The 25,074-nt window shown below is 44.0% G+C and overlaps 1 protein-coding gene across 1 annotated transcript; it reads left to right on the top strand.

Moving 5' to 3' along the window:
* The first annotated feature begins 474 nt into the window (after positions 1-474).
* On the top strand, positions 475-2,174 carry LOC136481183 (protein DMP3-like). The gene has a single exon (XM_066478535.1). It carries the CDS (start codon positions 481-483, stop codon positions 1,567-1,569), a length of 1,089 nt encoding a protein of 362 aa, XP_066334632.1. The 5' UTR covers positions 475-480; the 3' UTR covers positions 1,570-2,174.
* The last annotated feature ends 22,900 nt before the right edge of the window (positions 2,175-25,074 follow it).

The raw sequence follows: 25,074 nt of genomic DNA on the forward strand, positions 1-25,074 counted from the left end.
CCCATTACGCATCACAAATACCTTAGCTCTTCGAGAGACAAGTCGTGGACCATATATATCAGAAACTCGTATTCTAGAACCGCGTCACACATAAAAGACATCAGCGACGTATTTTAACCAGACGAGTCACTAATTTCGTATGGGTGACGTGTTTTACTTTCGGGTCACTAAATTAGGTGTCTCTTTTGTATTGTTTTGGCATAGTGTGGAGCCTCGCAGCCGGTACTTGGCCTAATACCCAAGCGACTTAAAAAGTACGGAGTGGCCTTATTGGTCCCGGTAAAGCGAGGTATACAAAAGTACTTACCATATCTGCACAGTTATATTAATTTGTGGCTCCCACTTTGGTCGTCTTCGCGCTTTGAGCATCTGGTTCTTGGCCCTTCTGTCTACCAGCCTGCCACCCAGCTGAACGCTGTGTGTGTATAAAACGGGCATGCAGCATGAATGTAGTCGTAGGAGCTGACACACAGGTCGACCATGGCGGACACTCCTAGCTCTAACCAGTCCGATGACCACGAGAAGAAACCGCTGACGAGCTTAGACAAGCCGACGTCGGTCGTGCGCACTCCGGGCCCTAACCCGTCCAATGACTCCAATAAGAAACGGCCAATCTTCGACAAGACGCTGGGCACGGCGGCGGGGCTGTCGAAGCTCCTGCCGACGGGCACCACGCTGGCGTTCCAGACGATGGCGCCGTCCTTCACCAGGGGCGGCGCGTGCGTCGACCACGACGTCAACTTCGCCTTCACCTGCGGGCTTATCATCTTCCTCACGCTGCTCTCCGCGGCGCTCAACTTCACCGACAGCGTCACCGGCATGGACGGCAAAACCACCCACTACGGGGTGGTCACTTCCAAGAGCTTGAGGCTCTTCAACGGCCGGGATCTCGTCAGGCAGTCCAAGGTCGACAAGGCCGAGCTGAGGAAACGGAAGCGGAGGCAAGAGGACGCCCTGCACGCCGTCGTCAGCGCCGCCGTGTTCCTGGCGCTGGCCTTCTGCGACGCCGGCGTGCAGGGGTGCCTGCTCAAGAAGAAGTCGCGGCCGTGGAAGGATTTCTTCAACCACCTGCCGCTAGCCGTTGGGTTCCTCGCCACCTTCCTGTTTATCGTCTTCCCTACCACCAGGAAGGGCATCGGCGAGGACGGCGCTTGGAGCGCGGCGGCCGCGGATGGGCTTGGCGACTCCGGCTCCGATGAGGCTAATAAAAAGAAAGAGTTTGAGAAGCGCAGGGCCAAGACTCTGCTGGGGGCGGCGGCGACGCTGTCGAAGCTCCTGCCGACCGGCACCACGCTGGCGTTCCAGACGATGGCGCCGTCCTTCACCAACGGCGGTGACTGCTCCGGCCACCGCGTCAACTACGCCTTCACCTGGGGGCTCATCGGCTTCCTCGCCCTGTTGTGCGCGGCGCTCAGCTTCACCGACAGCGTCACCGACCAGGAACACCACACCCACTATGGGCTGGCCACCTGCAACGGCTTCTGGCTCTTCAACCGCAGGAAACGAAAGGACTTTGCCAGGAATCGACTGGGGGAAACTGCAGGAAACAAAGAGGATCAGGGCGCGTGACTTCATGCACGCCGTCGTCAGCTCCGCCGTGTTCGTGTCCGTGGCCTTCTGCGACGCTGGCGTGCAGGGCTGCCTGGTCGCGGAGGAGTCCACCCAGTGGAGGGAGTTCCTAGCCCTCCTGCCGCTGGCGGTTGCGTTCCTCGCCAGCTTCCTCTTCTTCATCTTCCCCTCCGACAGGAAAGGCATAGGCGAAGAAGGCGACGCCTTCTGGCATCTGGACACCGGTACCGCGACGACGACAAAACCCACGGACAAGGCGCAAGGGCCAGCATCAGGACAGAACTCCGACGATCAGCTCTCTCCAGGCCAGCATCACCATAACAACCAAATAAGTTGCTGTGTTTGCGTGCATGCATGATGGTCTTCTTCTTCTTCTTCTTGTTTTGAAACGAGCATGATGATGGTCCTCTTTAATTAAATAACAAAAGCCGCACCTGTCGGAATGGAATCAAGGCGGCATGTTTGTCTTTACTTAGAAAATTTCCGGCAAAAGCTTTGAGTGGTGTGCGTGTTGCTTTTCTGTAGTCCAATAATCTGATGATCTCCATCTTGTTGTACGGTCTTGTGGTACGTGTTCAGGGTGTGGAATAAAATTTATTTGTACCCAGATGCTGATACTGATGGCATACTAGTAGTACTGTACTACTAGTATGCATTATTACTTTATTAGTAATATTTATGAAGTTCAATAATCCATTCTGAGTACCTATATATGTGGGATTCATCAGTTTTAATGATCCAAATAGTAGGTTTTTGAACTAAACGTTGAACCAAAGGCATCTATCTAATACAAGTGTACTAATGATCCCTGAAACCTTTATCACTGTTGCATGGTCGGTGGCTGGCGTCAAGTACACTGTCGTTCGTCCCCGTCTCCTGTCTTGTAGTAGTACATTGTACTGTGCCGTGGTACGGTGTTGAGAGCATGGAACAGATTAAATCTGTGTCCAGACTGATATATACTCGGTGAAATTCAATGGCTTTTTGTGTAATATGCAGAATCGTGGATCAAGATGAATGTTCGAATAGATCAATCTCAGCCATCTATATATAAAAATGACCATCATTTTTAGAGGTGGCTGTGATTCTCAGCGTTTTCACATGCATTTGTAATTCCTAACTTCTGTATCTGAAAATGTATTTCGACAAGTGGCTGATTTAGTGGGACCCAATGGCAGGATATATAGAGGCGCCTGTCAATTGAGCTGCATCTAAAAAAAACTAGACACATCTACAAATTGTTTCTATAATGACGACGCATGGCGGTGTTGGTGGTTGTGGAGAACGATTCAACTAGGACCATGTCGCAGCGTGCACCATGTATCCTGGTGCAATGGGTAGCGAACTTTTGTTGCACTCGCTCATTCAAAAGTAGTAGTTATTGATGGTTATGGTTGAATCAACGGGATAATTATATATTAGGTAGCCTGTAGTCTATCACAAATTGCAAATTACCTGTGACTAGATCACAAACCTCCACTTGCATATTGCATGGTTTCCAACGCTAGCAAAATACATCGCAGGTATTCTCACTTCCTATGCTTTATACGCGAGAATAAAATAATGGGCACACACAACCAACTCTCTCATTAAATTGGATGCTAAGTACAATTAAGAGCCTTCAGTGTTTTAAATCGTATGCTAATGTATTTAGCAGCGACGACGCCAAACGCTAAGCAAGATACTCCCTCCATCCCTTAATTAAGTTCGTTCTGGAGGTGTTGGAGGTTTTCAAAAAGCAATTCGTTTGGAGTGCCCCCCACCTAAGTTTAGACAAGTCTGCCCCCGCCTCTTCGTTGGATCGAACCGGTGCCCCACTTGCCCCACTCACAAGAGCTCGCCTCCACTCACAAGAGCCAGAATCGCACTTAACGCTGCCCCCTACCTGGCGTGCCAGCTGTCGCAGGGTCGAAACTACGGCAAGCATGTTGTTTGAGTCAGTGTCAGTGTATGGGGTCTCCGGTGGCTCGGGTGGCCTTAGGAACACAAGAATCACGCAGAGAAGACGCAACGGTTTATCCTGGTTCCGGCCAATTCGTTCCCTACGTCCAGCAGCTGATGATCCTTATACTCAAGAGCACCCAAAATCTAGGGGGTTACAATAGAGTGTAAAGGAAGAAGATTTGGAAGGGGGTTAGCTCGGTACTAATCCTAAGGTTGCCTCACCACCGGTGGAGTGTCCCTCTGGTCGGAGAGGAAGGAGACGATGGGATGCGGTGGAGGAGGAGCTCTCGGTTCCCCTCTCCGGGTTGCCTTGTTCTCGGTGCAGAGCGAAGGCAGATGGAATGGAATAGAGTGTCTGGTGATCGAATCAGGATCCTCCTCCCTCCTAGGTCCAACCTTATCCCTTATATAACAAGATAGGTCGGGTACATGGCGGTTTGGGGGTTCTAGTCTACGGTCTACGTGCGCCAGAGTCCAGGAGGGTCTTGCAGCGGTGCGTTGTGGACTGTCGAGGTGTCTTCGAAACGAAGAAGCCTGGGCGTCATCCGACTACTTTGTTCTGACACTCTGTGTGTGAGACAGTGTCGGCTTGGACCGGCCTCCCCCGAGTGAGACCTTCTGGAGGCTTCTTGGTGGTGAAGGAGGTCGGCTCCAGGGGCTGACGCGCGGGCCCGAAGGCCCCCGAGCCCCGGTGGCCGTGGGATGCTTTGTCTTCTTGTGTCACCCCCCGGACTTGACCATGTTGGAGGAGCAGTTGGCAGGGGCACGCCTAGGGAGCGGCGCCAGGAAGCCCCCTGGGCATCGGTAGCCCGGGGCTTGTCTTCTTGTGCCCGGGCCTTGGCTGGCATCGTTAGCTGGGCAGGAGCCAAGGGTCGGGCCCGGAGGTGCCGTAGATCAGGAGCCCAAGACTCGGGGAAGCCCCCGAGCCCCAGGCGGATGCTGTGGTTGAGTTAGGCTCGGTCGGAAATCTTTGCCAGAGGGTGCGCGCGAGCGTGCCCGATGGGCATAGCCCCTGAGCCCCCGGGTGATCCTGAAGGGGTAAGTCAAGGGGTCTTCTTCGTTTGGGAACCGTTGGACCCGAGGCTTAACATACTTGTATGTTAGGATCTCGTCAACATCCATATGAAGCACTTGCAACATACCTCTGAAACATCAGAAACACTTGAAACATACACTTGCAACATGTCAGATGCCACACTCCAGTGGGCGGCGAACACCATGTCAGGCGCGTTGAGGAACTTAATAACCACCTCGATAAGAAGATCGGGGCTGGGAGGCGACAAAGAGATGAGCACCACAGACTTGGCCGCCATGAGCTTCTTCCGCTAGGGGCACCGGGGCGCAAGGAGCCTCGAGGAAGGCGTGATGTACGGCTCGGCTGCGACGCCCTCGCCGTCTCCAACTGCAGGAGGAGGTGACGAGGAGCCGGCGATGAGGGCAAGGGCGGGCAGCAGGCGTGACTCCAGCGGCGGAGTCTGGCGTCGCAGAGGCGGGCGAGTAGAGATGGCAATGGGTACCCGCAACCTGACTACCCAACTGTTTTTACCCGATAAAGAGGCGGGTATGGGAAGGGTTCTTCACCCGTGGGTATGCTAATGGGTAAAACTCTCTACCCATCGGGTAAGCGGGTACGGGGACGGGAACATACTACCCACACCCATCTATTAATCCATATTCACAAATAATTGATAATATATGAATTTAATAGTATAATATATTCATGTTTTTCTGGTTTGTAGCGGGTATGCATTTGGGTACGGGTTACCATTGGGTATTTTTACCCGCATGGGTACGGGTATGGGTAAATTCTTTTACCCATACGTGGGTACAGGTATTTTAGCGGCTAAAATTTTATCTCGCGGGTACGGGTATGTGACAGCACTACCCGACAGGCGATAGGCACGACTCTAGCGGCGGAGCCTGGCGTCTCGGAGGCGAGCGAGGGCCCCGGGGCGGAGGAAGTGAAGGTGGTCAAGGTGGTGGCTGCTAACGGCGGCGAATGGGGAACGGAGCTTGCAGCAAGCGTGCGAGCATGCTTGGCAGAGTGGGGGTTTTTTTGGGAGGCGGTGTACCACAGCATTATGGGTCCATATAAAAGTATATCAGGCCGGTTGCTAATCGACAGCCCACACCCCTCCCACATATATCCACCCCCCCGGAAACCTTACCTTGCCCTAATGGGTCCGCAACCACTTAAACCCATGCAAACTCCCAATAAAGAGTAGGAGTAGCAATTTTTGGCCCGATCAGATGTGCTACACAGTATTGTAGTTGTCGCTGTGCTACACAGTCATGGGTGAGTTTGGGCTGTCAGCCTTGTCTGTTATAGGTCCATTGGGGAAAGTCCAATATTACTAGTATACAGTCACAGAACAGGAGTGGACTGGAGCATAATTATACAGGTAGACATGACAGAGCAGAGTAAGTAGAATAAAGGTAGCTAAAATCTCGAAGGAAAAAAAAGAATCAACGAAATCTTTTTTGGACAGCATCCATGATCAACCAATAAGTTTCACCTTCTGCAAGATACACACAGAAAATTGTTGAGGGGAAAGAAAAAATCCATGTTACAGGGCATATAGCAATCAATATTAGCTTAGTGGTAGTCCAAAAAAATAGAGACATAATTTTGGATGGTTCTACAATAGAATCTGGTGAGGTGATCTACCACCTATGTTTTCATGAATCACAATACCAATTATTAAAACAAACTATAAAGGAGGTAAGGGCTCAACTAATTCTTTTTTTGACAGCATCCATGATCAACCAATAAGTTTCTCCTCCTGCAAGATGCACACAGAAAATTGCTGAGGGGAAAGAAAAAATCCATGTTACAGGGCATAGCTGAACACTTCAAAGTCACAGTAATAAATCACAGTTATCGCTTCATGGTGTCTAACCTTTATGAACAATAATCAAGTAATCCGACATGATTGCTGTCAAAATTTGCATACCTGCGTGGGGGCTGGAGGGGTCAAGCTCATTTTTCGTGCAACACCAAACTTATTTTTGGCAGTCATAATAGGTCTTGAGCCTTGGAACCAGCAAATGAACTTAGCTTTCAGATAAGTGCAGTCAAGCTAATATTCGGAACACATTGAACAAAACCAGAATATAGGTACCTGAAATCTCCAAGAAAAAAAAAGAGTTGTAACACCCTAAAATTTTCACTTTTGAAAATAGGATTAAAATGATTATTTTGTGAATTTTGTGCACATGAAATATAGAAAAATAAAAAAAATCATTAAATTAAAATTTATCATTAGGATTAGAAACATGTGGTGCATTCGTGCTGTTGCATGTGTGTTTTTGTAGTGAGTGGTCTTTGTCAAAAAAAAATAAAAACTGATTTGAATTCGATTTACAAAATAGCTTTGAAAAAAAAACAAAGCTCTCCCTCCCACTCTCCATCTGCCGAGCAGCCCAGCCTGCCCCTCCTTCTCTTCCTCATAGGCCCAAAGAAGCCGGAGGCCTGCTCCCTCCCTCTCTCAGCTTTCTCTCCCGCTCGGCCCAGCTGGCCATTTTTCCGAAGGCCCGCGCCTCCGCTTGCAGGCCGGCCCAGCGCGCTCTCTCCTTTCTCCCTTGGCTCAGGCCCAGTCCCTTCTCCTTGGCCTAGTTTGCCGCGGCCTGCTCTGCGGCAGCACGCTCATGCGTCGCCTCTCCTCTCTCTGGCTTACCGCCTGGCCCCACCTGTCGGTCGTCTCCTACCTCGTTCGTTCTCCATCCCGGACTCTGTCCTGTGGCCGTGTCTATCTCCATCATGATTCCTCTCTGTGGCGTGCGCGCCACGCCGCTATCCCTCATAAATAGCGGCCCTGCCTCCGCACCGCCTTCCGTGAACCACATCGCAAGCTGCCGCTTCGCCTCGAGCCAACCGCAGCAGCTACAACCTTGTCCACGCCGCTGCTGAGCTCGATTCGCCGTGCCGCCGCTTCACCATGACCGTAAACCGTCTTCCGAGCTTCGTGACAAGTTTGCGAAGCCGCCGAGGTCTTTTTCCCTCTTTCTTTTGCTTTCGGTCGCTTGTCTCTCGTCGTCGATGATTGTTGGAGCTTCGACGCCGCTGTTTCGAGCCGCCAGCCATCTCCATCCGCTCCTAGCCACTGAAAACCACCGTGGTGAGTTACCCATCTTCCCCTCTTGCTCTCCATTCAAATTCTGATCCTAATCGAGGTCTTTAGGGCTGGTTTTGTGTCTCTCCGGCGAGGAAAGTCGCCTCCGGCCATGTCTTCCGCCGCACCTGTCACTGTAGCTGTCCGGCAGCCTCCTCTTTCTCCCCCTCTGTTCTAATCTGAGCTATCCATCTTGGATTCAACGGCTTAGATTAGCCCGTACCCTTTTGGCGGGTACTTTTGTGAAAGAGCCCCTCTAGTTTTCTATTTTCAAACCCGCGATCCAAAGTGTATTTTCAGGATACGCTTTCTTCTTTTGAACGCGTAGTTTCTTCAGTTTAGATCCAAAATACGTTTTTATCTATTTACAGTTTTGCCACTGATCTTGTTTTAGCCATAAAATCTCCGTTTTAACTCCGATTTGACCCGTTCAAATTGCGTTAGGTTCGTATTTACGTTGTCTACATTTTCATATTACTGTTAAGGATGTTTTCAACTTTTTAAATTTGAGGTTAGATTTAATCTATTATTTTAATAAAGGGAATCTTGTTTAAATCATATCTTCTACGTTTTAACTCCTGTTTTAGCCCATTCAAGTTGCATTAGATTCATAGCGACGAGATCTACACGTTAGTAACAATGTTTATCATATTACTATTTCTAGAATTTCATGGTTTAAATCATATCTTGATTAATAATAATGCAACTTGATTTTATGAATAAAATATGAATTGTTTTACTTTAGTTTTATAATTCAAATCTAAATCTGGCTTAATTCAATTTATATTATTTATAAAATACCTTATATATGAATTTATATAGTTGAAATAAATGGAGCCTGTAGTTTTTTTCCACGTATAAAGCAAATCTTTCGGTAGTTGTATCTTTTCAACCGTAGCTCCGATTAGAGTGATTTTCGTGTCTGTGTGTTCGTAGCAAGATGTAGATTTGTTTTACAAACTTTTCATCTTGCTTTTATGATTAGTGTACTGTTCTGATTTAGTTCTATTATTTGCTTCGTGTATGATTGTATGGATGCTTGTGTGGTGCTTTATGATTACATCCAGTCGGTGAGATATACGTGGTGACCGAGAAGAAGAAGAAGAACATTGAAGATTAAAGCTTACTGAAGGATCAGTGTTTAAGGCAAGTATAGCATGGGATCTTCCTTGTTGTCCTATACACCTTTAATCATTTAATTCATACTGCATGTGTCTACCTTGACTGCCACTAAGGATTTCCTAGTGCTTTGTTACCTTGTGCCTTGTTACCTATGGGGTATTGCATTGGGCAGTATGATGCTAGTGCTCAACTACAACCATGATCTTGTAACTTGACTAATGGTATATGCAATAAACACTAAAAGATGCTTTTTAGCAACGTGGAACAAGAGGGCTAGAGCATTGGGCTATTTTTATGGTGCTCTAGATTCCTCTCCCTAAGGACTTATCTGTAAGTGATCATCCGGGACTTATAGTATAGCTATGAGGGCTATATGGCTCTGGCTTTAGCTCAGTATGAGGACCTTTTCTAGCTTGTTAGTGGTTACCTTTATTGGCGTAAGAATGGCTTGACGAATCGGGTATAGGACAACCTCTGTCCCCTTGTGTATAGGCTGCGTGTCATTGTGCCATCGGGAAGGGGGGTTCCTATATCTGTTTGCCGAATGAATCTAATAGCCCTAACTTGTTAGACGAACCTTTGAAAGGCTTCATAGTGAACCCTACCGACCTTTCCTTGGAAGTGGGTCAAGAGATTAGCTACCTCGGGCGAAAGGGTAAATCACGACTCATAGTGAAAGTGTACAACCTCTGCAGAGTGTAAAACTGGTATATCAGCCATGCTCACGATCACGAGCGGCCTTGGAACCCTTATGGAATAGATGATCACTAATGGTTAATGATGATGAACACAGATGATATGGATGATGAAGATGCTTATTAATGATTACTGTTTATGCTATTCATTATTCATGTTTACCTGATCATGTGTTTATATGGGCTTATGATAAACTTGTTGCTACTCAATTGTTAAAATCATGACTCATTAACAGCTAATCGCAGCAAACCAGTGTCAGCCTTTTGAGCCTCATGAACCCCATGATATATTTGTTGAGTACGACATGTACTTAGGCTTGCTTTATTTTTCAATTATTTGGATAAAAATCCCGGATGAGTACCAGATTGCTAGAGTTTGGAAGGAATTAGGCTTGTGATCAACTAGTCAGTTGTCCCTGTGGATTTGGAGTCTTCGCCTGAAGATCGAAGTTGTCTTTCCGCTGTCTATACTCTGATGTCATAATCTTTATACTAATACTCTATGTATTTAAGCATTGTCTTTCGATATTACCCTTATTTGTAGCTATATATGAGATTTCACTTCCTAGACTCACATATGGTGTGTATCTAGTTTTGTTCTTAAAACCGGGTGCTACAAGAGTGAACTAAATCTTTTTTTGGACAGAATTCATGCTCAACAAATAAGCTTCACCTTCTGCAAGCTACACGTAGAGAAAAGTTGCTTAGGGGAAAGAAAAATTCCATGTTATGTTGAATAGTAAAAAAACAATGACAAAAGGCAGAGCTGATTTGATTCTCAAAATCCTGTGTGTACCATCGTAAATAATCAAATAGCATTACCTCAAAATATCTGAGCATCAACATCAACTGGCAGATGTTCTGTAAGCCAGAGATGTCATCTCCTAAATTCTGGGAGCTTACCTAAGACAATTAGACTGAATGAGGCAAACAGAGAGGTATGACATACCACTGTTATGAATAGAAGTGTCGTAAAGAAGATACGAAAGTTTACATTTTGAACAACAAAAGACAATATAAACATCAGCGCAGTGAAAGACTGGAAACAGTATAGCTTCACAAAGTGTACCTTGATAATGACTCAACTTCTGTCAACACACAATCACTGCAAACCATAGGAACCTATATAGCAAGGACTCTCACCATGGATCTTTATTGAGTCGAACATCTATTTTTGGTTGCATCTAATGTTGCCCAGCCAGATTAGGCATACAAAGAATCACTTTTTCCACTGTAAAATACAGGCAGTAAAACGCAGACTTAAGTTGATAAGGTGATCACTTTGCTAAAAGGCACCTTAGGCAGTAAGGTTGAAGCCTACATCGCTAAGCTGATCGCTTTTTAGAAGCTATTATTAGAAAGCAAAAGACAACATGAGCCACTGCATTGTTGCTGCAACTTATATACAGGCAAACGCCACAGCAACTGATATTAGCTTAGTGGTACTCCAAAATACATCGCTAAGCTGATCGCTTTTTAGAAGCTATTATTAGAAAGCAAAAGATACCATGAGGCACTGCACTGTTGCTGCAACTTATATACAGGCAAACCACACAGCAACTGATACTAGCTTAGAGGTACTCCAAAAAAATATAGAGATAATTTTTGATGGTGCTATAATGGAATCTGGTAAGGTGATGTACCATTTGTCTTTTAGTAGATTACTTTGAAAAGTACCAATTAGTAAAAAAGAACTATAAAGGAGGTAAGTGCTGAAGCAATAGCTATCAGGTGAAAGCAAAATACATCATCCAATAATAACTTCTTTGCCAAGAAGGGAGCCAACAGGAAGGAAATATCGCAATCTAGCTTGAAAATTTAAAAAGAGAAATAAGGTTACCAAAAGAAATAAGCCATTCAGGTGACTTATTGTTCTAACCATTATTTTAATATTTTAGTACTGTTTAGGTAACTGAGCACATATAATATGAAATTAGCACAAGAGGTACAGTGAAGGAAGGTACGAAGCCTACTAATCATGATATATGATATATTTGTTTGGGAACGGTAACATATTTTTTTTATACTGGTGATAAGAAACCGTGCTATGACATTTTTTCAAGCTACAAAATCATGCAATGGTTACAATATCTTTTAAGTTGGCTACAAAATAAAAATTGTTGCATGCTTAGAGACATTTTTTCCCTTAATTTGTAGCAGCAACAATTTTGATTTAGTACAACGCTGTCAGTCATGTGGATTGAAAAAACAGCAGCCTAAGCATGAAACTATACAGATGAAGCATAGCATAAAATGAAAGATAGGGATAATGAAATTACAACCAGCACGAAGGAGAGAAGAGGCACAAAAAGGTATAGGACTAATGCCAAGGTCTACCAGGAGCGATAGCATTAGAAGCCATAATGGGTACTACGAAGGTCTCAATTGCCTAACAATTCACAAACTTGCTATGTTAATTAGTGACAGAAGTATGAGGAAACAATTAAAACAGTGCAAATGTTTAGCTGAGGTATATCTAAACCAAAGTATTGACTGAACTAAAACAACCACACATAATTAATTAGTTTTTTTACACTAAAAGCTAGGCAAGTATACTTTTAGAATCCACAATGATGTTGGCAAATAACTGTGAAGGTGGCAACAGAACAAAAGGCGAAAAAGTATGGATAGGAGATATGATAAAAATACTTTACCTTCTTGAAATGCAGAGGTGGTAGGCAACCTCTCAGTGCAACCAGAAGAGCATGGCATCCACGTTACTGCTAGCTGGGAGGCAAGTTTCTTGCCTGGCATTGCTGTACAACCAGAATGCATGTGAACCTAAATGAAGCCAAGAAAGGAAGCAAACTAAACACCTGGCTCCAATCCCTCATCCACCTCTGGTTTAGTATCTCAGAACAACAACCTGACACATGATTTGAGGGATGTACCTGAAAGTAGTGCAAAGAAAATCTCATATCACTATGAGTTTCCGTAGGATTGTACCCCCAATTAGGTAGGATCAATAGTTTTATTGCATAATACAATTATTGGTGTGTGGTAGAAGACATAAATATTTTCCTGTTATTACATAAACGTGGGTGACAAATAATTAACTGATTCATCCTATGACTCCAGACTAATCTGAAAAAATTGCAATCAAATAGTAGTAGTTTATACTTTCCCAATTTCATATATAAGGACACCATGTGTAGCTATCTTTGTTTTCATTTTATCGAAAAGGTAAAACGTGCCCAAAAACATACCTTCTAGATCCGCGTCCTTAGGAAGCACGGTATATGAGGCTCTATGTAGGCGGCCTCTTTGAATACGAGCAACAGGGACTAGAACTCAATTATCAATCGTCAAAGGATCCGAGAGCCGTTAAATACACAAATTGTTAGCATTTGCACCACAAAATAACGTCGACCATGGGTTCATATGGATTGAAAAATTATTCGTGCCTTTCCCTTGTTCGTAACCTTAGAGTGCAACACACCTTATCTAAGTTGCCTTTACAGTAAACCACAAATTAAAAGCATAAAGGCCAGAGTACTAGTAAAAAAAGGGCTTCTATTTCCGGTTGCCAACCCCCTTTATTCCCGGTTACGCAGCCGGGAATAGGAGTTCAAGAATAAAGGGTTAGTAGCCAGGAATAGAAGTGGACCTTTAGTCCCGGTTGGTGATACCAACCGGGACTAAAAAGGTAGCCACGCCAGCGCCTGGGCGGGCCCCTTTATTCTCGGTTGGTATTACCAACCGGGACTAAAGAGTCTTTTTTTTCTTTTCCTGCTTATTTCAATTGATGATTGTTTTTTGTTTTAATTTAGTTTTCGAATATGCATTATTCGCTGCAAAGTAATATACGTATACGCGCGCGTACTGTAAAGTTTTCGCTCGATCAATGCACGCAAGCAACACAAGTAAAAGTAAACTAAAACATAATATTACATTTCATCGTCACATGTAAAGTTTGCATTAATTGTACATTTCATCATCACATGTTCTTTGGATCAATATGAAATTTGGCTTTCATCATCACATATTTGGGTCATAGTAAAACTCGCCGTCGGGAGTTAAGACCTGATCATTCAGAAATCCACCTATTGTCTCTTGGATTGCTTTGAGATGGTGTGTGTCTAGGGTTTTTTCCTTCAACCAACGAGTCTTCAATTTGAGATATGAGATAAAGAAAAAGTATATTAGTATGTATATATATATGTGTATCAAGAATAATGATAAATAAATTGTATCTATCACGAATATATATATATATATAAATATATGTATGAAGAATATATATATATCTGTACACTTACCCTTTTTTCCTCTAGACTAGTTCTTTTTTAGCACACTCTCATGAACTCGCAAACATAGTATCCACAGAGATTGGTCCCCTAGGGCTGCAGCAGAACCCACTTTATGAGAAAAAGATTCGTCATCATCCGAGCATAGGGAAATTGAACTAAGGTAGGTATATAGTACTTACTTTGTATAACACTACTTTCAGTGGCACTTTGTGTTTCATATGGTGTTCCTAACAGACCTTTTCCCAACAGCTACCAAATAACATAAAAAATATTTGGACCATTAATTTGCATGCAGAGAGACTGGAATAGTTTTGCTAGTGAGACTGTAATTACCTCTGAATAATATCTATCATCTCTTGGAACTCTTTTTGCTCTTTTCTCATCGAGTCCCAGATGCCTAGATGACCTTTCTCCAGATTGAGTTCCATCAATATCTAGTGTTCACTGCCATGTCCATTAACACTCATTAATTAGCTAATAGGTACAGTGAACATATATATATAGATACACGATCGTCGACATTATGAACACTTACCTGAAGTTGTAGGGGAAGAGTATACATTTCTTGTCGCGTTGCTTCTCTAAGAACATCTTGATATTGGCCTCCGTTTCTGCTTTCCATGTTGGATGGGGTTTAGGGTTTTTGAATACGATATGTGGATCAATGAAACCAATATCAGTACACCCTCTCTTTTTGCACTCTCCCATCTCAAACCTGCATCATATATATAGAGTGAGGATAATAAACACAGACATGTACGTACGTAGCGACTTATTATTAATTAGTAGAAAGAATCACTTACAGACAATAGCAGCTGATGAGAGTCTTGTCGAGAGAGTTCCGGTGGACTAGTTGGTGTAATTTAGCAAACTCAATGTACATAACGTCATCGCCACGGAACCAATGGTCGTCTTTGATTCTGACAGAAATATAGAACTCTTTCCGGTGACACGCGTTGAGGTACAAGGTGTTTAGCTTCAACAATTGTGTACCCAGTTCATTGATGGTCTTAGGATTCCATAGACTCCTGCCATGCTCATATTTCTGCCATTCATCCGCTACCGATGCACTTTCAAAGAGGAAATCACCAAGGTCGATACCTCTCATAGCATAAAAGTTAGCAAGTTCCATCATATCCACTTCTTTATCAGCAGGTATTTCCATCATATCCAGCATATCTATGTTTGAATCATATTCATTAGCAATAACTAGAGGAGGGACTGATTGCAATTCTTGTTCTCCGAGTTGTGCAACAGTTTTCCCTGCTTTAGCAGCTTTCTTAATTATCTTGCTAAGAGTGCGGTCAAAGTCTGATGGTGGCGAGGGCTTATGAGCTTCCCGCCTCTTTTTTCTTCTCAGCTTCCACCATCCGCCTTAGTTTAGCTAGAGGTAGGTGGAAGTGCTTCTGCTCCTGCTGCTTCCTCTTCCCTGTGCCTGAGAAGAATGCTTCGATGGTTTTTTTAACCTCATCATCTAACTCCTCTTTACTCATTTCACAAGGCAATTTCTATGGAATTGGCCTTGGTTTCACGGGGGCCTTCTTGGTCGTCTTCGCCGGTGGGGCAGATGGCTTATTTGTTTGTAGCCGTCTTCCTTGGTTCATGGGAGGAGGTGGGGGAACAGGCATTGGAGACCTTCGAGGTGGCGTTGGGGAACGCCTTGGAGGTGGGGGAATAGGCGTTGGAGACCTTCGAGACGGCGTTGGGGAACGCCTTGGAGGTGGGGGAACAGGCGTTGGAGACCTTCGAGGCGGCGTTGGGGAATGCCTTGGAGGTGGGGGAACAGGCGTTGGAGACCTTCGAGGCGGTGTTGGGGAACGCCTTGGAGGCGGTGGCGGCGGCGGTGGAGACCGTCTTGGAGATGGTGGGGATGCAGCCATGTCTTCTACCCCATCGTAACCGCCGCCCAGAGCACTATGCTTGTCTGGTGATTGTACTATTAGACTTAGGTTGGGGGAGGCCCTGCTGTGTGCGTACAAAAGACAATGAGTCAATTGTTATTTCAGAGGCAATATAAAATTAGTAAAAAAAATTATTTCATTCACTTTCATCCATACCTATTGTGCAGCAATAGCTTCCCGGGAATATTGATGTAGCGCTTGCACCATGCAATGAATGACTTCTCTGCTTCTCCCACGGTCTTCTCCCCATCACCTCCATGAATGTCAAGAGGCACATCGCTAAAACCTTCAATAGCTTTATCCACCGAGACGGTAGCATATCCAGCTGGGCCCTTATCGTACTGTACAAATTCCTCCCAGTAGGGCCTTGCCTTCGCAATTGGGCCCTTATCGTTCTAATTTGGAGTCTTGTTCTTCTTGACGTATGATTTGTATAGCTGCTTCTTCCAAGATTGGAATTGGGTGGCCATCTTCTTCATTGTCCAGTGCCTAACTCGCTCTGTCAACCTTTCATGGGTGATGTCTTCATGATAATCATCTGTTTGGAGCGTGAAATGTGCAAGAACATCTTGCCAAATCAACTCCTTCTCCTTATCAAAGACATAACTCCTTGCCTGCGCGGGGTGGCTAGCCAGCGTCAGTGGCTGGGGAGGGTTTAGGGTGCTTTAGGGTTTAGGGTTTAGGGTGGTTTAGGGTTTAGGGTATAGGGCACATGGTATTAGAATATAACACAATTGATTTTATCTTCTTTCTTTCTTTGGCCAGTATGCCATCTTTGATTGTATCGAAACTTTTACTTTGAAAGCCTACCATAAAGCATACTAAGCAATTCTACGTCTTAGTAAATGAAATCATCTTCAAGGATGGTAAACAATTAACAAGGTAGGCAATGCATCAGCAATGCATCAAGTAGGTAACATTTGAATTAATCAACTTAATGCAATAGGTAACATAGGTGATAAACTTTTTAAAGTAAACAAGGTAATGGTTTAATGCATAAACCGGGGCTTGCCTTCGTTGACGATCTCGGGTTCCGGATCAGTACCACAATTATCGAATCCCGAGACAACCGGGGATTCTTCCACAACTTGCTCAACTAGAATCGGTTCACTCTTGGATTCTACATGAAATAATAACATATGCTTCAACATGATGATAATGTAAACATGATGCTTTCATGGTGCATGAAATATGACCAAAACAAGATCAAACCCTAAACCTAACACTTAGGGTTTGCTTTTATCCATTTTTTAATTAATTTGGAAATAAGCTCAAAATGAACTTGTTCCAAATGACCTCAAAATTTTATGTAAGCTTCCTCATGACAAATTAGTGTACCAAAACAAATTTCATAATTTTTGGAGTTATACAATGGCCTACAAAAATCATGGAAATTACATTTATTAATTAATTGACTGAATTTTTTAACATTACAAATTTATTCAAATTTCAAGTTTCATATTTTTAAACCATAATAGAACATGTACAGAAGCTACACACAAATTTTTAGAATTTTTGGAGCTGTAATTATTTTCCTATGAATTTCCAAAGTTGCTGCACTATTCAAAATCCAGAAAATAAGAAATCTCCCTGTTCTCTCTCCCTCTCTCTCACTAACGACCCGGCCCCGCATGTCAGCGACCCAAACAGAGCACACGGTGGTGTTGCCGACTCTGGCCGACCAAACTCGCCAGCGGCAAGGCGGACCGCACCAGCATGACCAACACCACCCCGCGAACTTACCCCGACACCCAGAACAGCAGCAGACGCACCGAAGGAAGCTCTACGTCAGTCATGGCGGCCACGGCGGCGAGACACACTCCGACGTGACTAGGCTACGACTGGGAAAACGATCAAGCTTACGAGCAACAGGATGTCATGGGGAAGGCGCGGCGCCGGCGGCGTTGGGACGATGCCCTCCGGTGAGGAAGAAGGCGCGGCGTCGGGGGCGGCGTGGCGCGCGCGTGGCGTCGGGGGCGGCCGGGGGCTCCTCGGTGATGGGCGCGGCGTCGGGGCTACTCCGGCGAGGTGGGCGAGCCTCGAGGTGGCCTCCGGTGAGGAAGGCGGCATCGGGGGTGGCCGAGGAGGCGAATCGGCGGCGGCGGAGCTCTGGGGACGCGCTGAAGACGAAGACGATCGATGAGGAGGAACAGAGAAGGGAGGCGGCGATTTATATGAGAGGGACCTTTAGTCCTGGCTCCATCCACCGCCCAGGACTAAAGCACCTTTAGTCCCAGCTCCTGCCACCAGCCGGGACTAAAGGGGGGACCTTTAGTCCCAGCTCCATCCACCGCCCGGGACTAAAACACCTTTAGTCCCGGCTCCATCCACCGCCTGGGACTAAAGGGGGGACCTTTAGTCCCGGCTGTTGAGGCCGGGACTAAAGGATTTTTTGGCGGACCGCCAAATGCAACCCACCTTTAGTCCCAGCTGGTGGCAGGAGCCGGGACTAAAGGTGGGCTACATTTTTATTTCCCGCCAACTTTTAAGCAGATCAGTTTATTTTATATATGTTTTGTATTTAAATGTTTAAGTCTTATTATTTGCGCAGTAAATTCAATACTAGGCATAAATTTTTTTTAGAAAAAGTAATAAACTTTATTTTCATTTACTGCACAAAAAAAAATGTGACCTAAACTATTGTGTTTTTTATTATAAATGTTGAACATAATGCAACTAATACTCACTATTTTCGTTAATACAAAAATGTAGACTTTAATTGAAATTATTAAATTTATTGGTTTTCGACAGGAAATTAGTTTTCACGTAATTGTAACGTAAATCTTTAGGTTCTTCATTAATCATTGTATAATTAATCGGTGAGTTCGGGTGCAAATTCAATTAAAGTTAAAAAAGTACCAAACCACCTCAGAAAAATCTCAAACTTGGTGGTGGCTACACACACGGGCACTTGTAGTCTTGAGAAAAAGTTTGAGACCAATCCGGCACTGGAAAGCAAATAGGACTTTAGAGTCCCAGAGAACCTAGATGTATAGATAGGGTTCGACGAAAGGTTATATATACCTCTGTGAAGCACGTCGACTCTTGTCTATGTCGAAATGGCTTGAAATTTTTTTGGCAGTCATTTACACCCAAAATATGGCCCCACACAAGATCTTAGATTTTTCTAATAATTATTTTTATTATTACATTTTTCTTTGTGCCGCTGTGAGACGAAATACAGGTGAAATACATATTGAAAACAATATAATTTTAGCATCAACCTCCACAAATATTTGTCTCCTAGGGCACAATAGACCATTTGGCAAAAGTTTGGCACCATTCCGGATCATTTAGGGGGTGGACCCAGTTCAACGTATAATTAATCGGTGAATTCGCGCGGAAATTCAATTAAAGTGCAAAAAGCACCGAATCCAGCTCAGAAAAATCTGGAACTTGGTGGTTATATTAAAATGTAACACAATATGTTTATTCATATGGATATTTTAATTATGTTTGTATCAACAAGTTAATTACGTTTCATTGGGTTTTTATTTGTCTTGACATCGTAATTATGTTTGTATGGATTAATTTTAGACCATTAATTAGTTATCATAGAATTAAATAATCTTGACACAAATTTGTCTTATTTTAGAATATAAAGTCTTTTGTGTTTTCTTTTATTAATTTATTGTGCTATATTATGAGATAAAAGAAAAAATAAAACAATCCTAACGGAACTCCCTACCTATCCCAGTGGTTAGAGCTGCGCACCCTCGATCCGTCCACTCGCACTCGAATCTGAGACGGGCCAAATTTTTTTTATTTTTTCTTCGATTAATTAAAACATGGGATAAATAAAATAAAAAAATCAAACTAAGTTCTGAGTCGGGATATTTTTGTCATCTCTCTCCCCTTTGTTATCAATGACCACAAAGGTTCTAATTAAGAATATAAGGGTTTAAATTAAGAATGTCAATCAATGATGTGAGGATCATATTTCTAAATTAGGTTCAAACTAGAATACTTGCCAAAGATATTTAACTCGGTTTGATCCTATGGACAAGCTTCTTCACACCTTCCAAATAATAGTTATCTTGTACCATATTGAGTTAAACCCTTGTAGCTTATTTTTTAGATCAAACAATAGGTTTACAAGCTCATAAACATGTCATATGCTAGCACTAGGTCAAGTCAAAGCATAGAAGCAAAAGTGGTACCATACAAGCATTAAATTTATTTGAATTTTCATGAATGAGCCTAAATAAAGGTGAAAGGATCCTAAATGAATGTAAGGAATGACTAGATGCACTAAATATGTCCTTAGCAAGGATGTATGCTATGCCAATCAACTTTTATCTTGGATTACTCGAAGGAGAGACATGTCATATAAGTGGAGGGGTGCATCAATACATATTTGAGAAATCCATTATGTTCAACTCATTCCTTAGCTTAGTTTGCAAAATCCTTTTCTCATATAATGGCTTGGTGAATATATCGGCAAGTTGATCTTCGGTGCCCACACTCTCAATGCAAATATCCCCTTTTTGTTGGTGATCTCTTATAAAGTGATGGCGGATATCAATATGCTTTGTTCTGGCATATTTGTAACACCCTAAAATTTGCACTTTTGAAAATAGGGTTAAAATGATTTAATTCTGTATTTTTGTGCTCACGAAAACATAGGGAAAAATATTTTTTCATTAAATTAAAATTTATCATAAGGTTTAGAAACTTTGATCTTGCATTCATGCTGTTGCATATTATTTTTGTATTGAGTGGCTTTAACTTTAAAACTCAAATGGATTCAAAAGATTTGAAAATGCCTTTGGAAATTTACTTTGGAAATTAGAAAAGAAAAAGAAAAGGGATTCTTTCTTTATTCCTCTTCCTCCCTGGCTTTTGGCCCAAAGACCATCTCCCTCTCTTTGATTCTTGGTCGTAGGCCCGCTCAGCCTCACTCCCTTCCCCGTGGTCCAGCGCGCCACCTAGCCCAGCAAACTGCTAGCCCGCTCCCTCCTTTTCTTCTTGGGCCGCTCACCTCACCGCGCGCCCCAGGCATCAACCAGCCCAGCAAAGCTAGCCGAGCCACTCCTCTCTCTCTCTTTGACTCACTGCCACTATGGGCCCGCATGTCAGAGCCCTCTTCTTCGCCCAGCGCGTGGCTGAGCCAGATTCTGTCCACACATCGGAGTCTGCCACCACGTTGCGTCACCCGGTTTGGCGTGTCACCCAAGCCGCCAACGCCTCTTAAATACCGAGCTCTGGACCCGCCGCCTCCTCGTCCAGCTTTGGAAGCAAGCCGTAACCAGTCACGTGCCCTAGAACAGCACCGCCGCAAGCGAAGGCCACCGCCACTGTGGGATTCATTCAACCGCCGCCTCGTCGACTCACCGAGCTGCCTACCGTGCTTCGGGGCAAGGTAACGAAGCCTCCAGCCTATCCGCGCCCCCTCTTTCACTCTCTGCTGTGCACACGCCATCGTCATCGCATCGCCGGATCTCCGAGCCACAGATTCATGCCTCGTGTTGCTTCCGCACCGTTGTGGCCCCCTCCGACCCCTCCATCGACTTCTATGTCTTCCTCTCTCGCTCCCCAAGCTTTTCCCACGTCCGATGGTGTTCGGAGCATCAAGATCGACGAACTCCGGCGAGGATGGCCAAGTCCGGCCAAGGCAGCCACCGCGGAGGCCCTGTTCCAGTCGGCCGCACTTTCTCTCCCTCCCATGTTTCTATTCTGAGCTGCCCACGTTAGATCCGACGGCCCATAACCGGCGTTACCTCTTCGGGTCGGTATTTTTATTAAAGAGCCCCTGCACTTTCCAATTTTCTAACCTACTGTCTCTGTGTTTTTGTTAAAGAGACCTCCAGTTTCTTGATATTTCCACCCGCAGTCTCTGGCTGTTTAAAATACGCTTTTGGATTTGTTTTAATTCAAAAATAAAAGATCCACTTACTTACAGTTTTGCCACTACCTTCTTTAGGCCGTATCTTCTACGTTTTAACTCCGATTTGACCCGTTCAAGTTGCGTTAGATTCATTAAGACGAGATCTACGCGTTAGTAATAGTGTTTATCATGTCACTATTTCTAGAATTTCATGGTTTAAATACTAATTTGATTAATGTTTATGCAACGAGGTTTATAAATAAAATACGATTAAAATTACTTTATTTTTCTAATTTCAAATATAATCTGAATTAATTCCCTTTGGATGTTTCTCTACAATATCTTATATTATATATATATATGATTTTATATAGTTGAAACAAATGAAGCTTATAGTTTTATATTTTCTCCTAAAGTAAATCTTTCGGTAGCCGTTTCGTTTTCACCGTAGCTCTGATTAGCGTGCTTTTCGCGTCTGTGTGTTCATAGCAACGTCTAGAACCTTTTCACTTGCTATTTCATATGTTTGGTGTGTTGTTCTAATTTAGCTCTATTGTTTGCTTCGTGTATGATTGCATGAATGTTTGTGTGGTGTTCTGTGATCATGTCTAGTCTGTGAGCTTTGCGTTGGCGATCAAGAAGTAATTCTTTGGAGGTTAAGAACCAGCAGAAGATCTGAGTTTAAGGCAAGTATAGCATGTGATCATTCTTGTTGTCCTATTCACCTTTAATCATTTAATTCATACTGCATGTGTCTACCTTGACTACCACTAAGGATTTTCCTAGTGCTTTGTTACCTTGTACCTTGATTACCTACGGGTTATGCATTTGGGTAGTATGATGATAGTGCTCAATTAAAGACCAGGATCTTGTAACTTAACTAATGGTATATGCAATAAACATTAAAAGATGTTTTTTAGCTACATGGAATCAGAGGGCTAGAGCATTGGGATATCATTACGATGCTCTCAATTCCTCTCCCTAAGGACTTATTGGTAAGTGATTATCCGGGACTTACAGTACAACCATGAGTGCTACATGGCTCTGGCTTTAGTTAAGTATGAGGGCCTCTTCTAGCTCGTAGTAGCTTACCAAAAGGCGCAAGAGGGGCTCTGATTGGTTTGATTCCATGGCCTACCAAGGGAGTGCACTTTCCTTTTTGTTAGTCCCACCTTGGAGGAGGGGTTCTTACTGGTTGATGGGAATCCTTAGCAGGCTACACTTGTTAGACGAACCTTTGAAAGACTTCATAGTGATCCCTTCCTGCTCACCTTGGAAGTGTTTTGGGAGTAATTAACCCGTGCATATGGGTATCATGGCTCATGGGTAAAGATGTATAACCTCTGCAGAGTGTAAAACTGTTATAACAGCCGTGCTCACGATCACGAGAGGCCTTGGAACATTTACTGAATAGATGATGAACACTAATGATACTAATGATATAGATGCCCACTTATGATTAATTGTTTATGCTATTCATTATTCCTGTTTACTTAATCATGTGTTTATGTAGGCTTATGATGAACTTGTGGCTACACTTTTGCTAAAAGATAACTCACTAAAAGCTAATCGCAGTAAACCAGTGTCAACCTTTTGAGCCTCATGAACCCCATGTTATATTTGTTGTGTATGACATGTGCTCACCCTTGCTATTTCCCCACACCCTCAGACTCTAGTAAAAGTTGCTCTGAAGATTGATGGAGTTATGGAGAAGTTCTCAGAAGACATCTAGAAGTGCCATATTGCTAGTCTGGAGGAGTTAGGCTTGTGATCAACCAGTCAGTTGTCCCTGTGGATTTGGAGCTTTCGCCTGAAGAACAGAGTGTCTTTCCGTTGTCTACTATTTAAGGTTGTATTCTTTGTATTAAGTATGTTATATTATAAGTATTGTCTCTTGATATTATCTCTATTTGTAGCTATATGTGAGATTTGACTTCCTAGGCTCACATATGGTGTGTATCTAGTTTTGTTCTTAAAACCGGGTGCTACAAAGTGGTATCAGGGCAATGCTGACTGTAGGACACAAGCCTAGTTAGAAATTGGTCATCTTAAGGTTTTAAAATTGTTATAACATCCTTAGTTCCATAAACCTTGATATTTTCTTCTATACTATATCTTTACCCTTGCTATTCATCTCCACCATTGTTGCTGGCTTTAAACACTTATTCTCACCCTCACTCCTTGATTTGATATGCTTTTAGAATCTTCTCTTACCACTTTCTTGCATCATCAGAAGAGGAGCATTAGGATCTTTTCCCTGAATATGAAGATAACTGGTAGTAATCACAAGTCAAGTCAATGTGTGAAGTGTGAACCTTTAGTGTTTAGATCGATTTGTCGTTATGCTTATGCTTGTTTTGGCTCTTTGTAATGCACATTTTTTTAGAAAAATAGCAAAAGGTTTATAACAAGCCTGCATGTGCATGTGTGATATACATGTGGGAACCATACTGATCATACAAACAAGAAACAAAGCAATTGAAGTTGCAGTGATAGTGACACATGAGGCCGCGCAGGCTCAAAATAGGTGCCATGGTGATGACAGAAAATTGTCGAGGCAGTCAGTCGTGGAACAGGGCAATGCCGGGGACGATATAGTCAGAACTATCGAGGACATAAACAAAAAGGATGGTGAAACAGGGAACGCCAATGCCCAGTCAAGCCGTCCTGGATTGTGCTTCATTGATAGGCCCACGGGGCCACGGATGCTTCATGGATGAAGGTTACCACCACAAACCTCGTGCTTGAGCTGTCCACGATCCACACCCTCCTAGAGAAGTACCCGTACGTGACGTGCACGTGGTGACACCATGGCGGCGGCGGCGACTAGGAGGGCAACAACTGAACAACCTGCTGCCCGGCATGCGCATCGACGACCTCCACGCGGCGTCCCGGTGCGGACTGGCCAAGGTGGATGTGGACTCCTCGGTCCCCAACTCCTAGGGCTAGATATCGAGCCAGCTCGGCTTGTTATCAGGGGCAGATTCAGGATAGGGACAAAAGGAGGGGCTAAATAGTGAAGATTTAGGGCTAGAGCTAAAGATTAATGGTGATTTGAGGCTAAGCAACTGTGATTTAGTGAAGAAATGAGGCTCACGAGGGGGGCTGCAGCCCCCCACCCCACCCCGTGGATCCGCCCCTGCTCGTTATAGCTCGGCTCATTATACCTCGGCTCATTATGGCTCATTATACAAACGAGCTAGAAGATTAGCTCGTCTCGGCTCATTAGCGAGCTCGAGCTAGCACGTTTGGATCACGAGCCAAAGCACAAAAAACACAGTACATAGAGATTATAGCCGTAAGTTAGCAACAAACACATCACATGCATATTTAAAATGGAACAAACAAAATACATATGAATTTTGAACTTGTCTCGCATGAACATGATACCGTGGGGTAGGCCGGTGGGTGACTGGGTGGAGCCATGGGATCTATTGGTCTATGGTTTTAGTGTTTAATCATGTTGGACCATAGGCAGAGGGATATATGAACTGCTTAAAGTTGCATTGGGCTGGGCCGAGGGATATACGGGCCAATTGTAGTTGTTGTCATGTGAATTACCTTGGCTCGTTTTGGCTTGTGAGTGGCTCGCGAGCTGGCTCATTAATTTATCGAGCTGGCTCGAGCTAGCTTGTTAAATAAAAATTCAAACAA

The sequence above is a fragment of the Miscanthus floridulus genome, chromosome 9, assembly GCF_019320115.1.
Source record: "Miscanthus floridulus cultivar M001 chromosome 9, ASM1932011v1, whole genome shotgun sequence".
NCBI lineage: Eukaryota > Viridiplantae > Streptophyta > Magnoliopsida > Poales > Poaceae > Miscanthus > Miscanthus floridulus.

Coding starts and splice junctions, on each gene's coding strand:
- LOC136481183 (XM_066478535.1), top strand. CDS start 481: ATGGCGGACACTCCTAGCTCTAACCAGTCCGATGACCACGAGAAGAAA.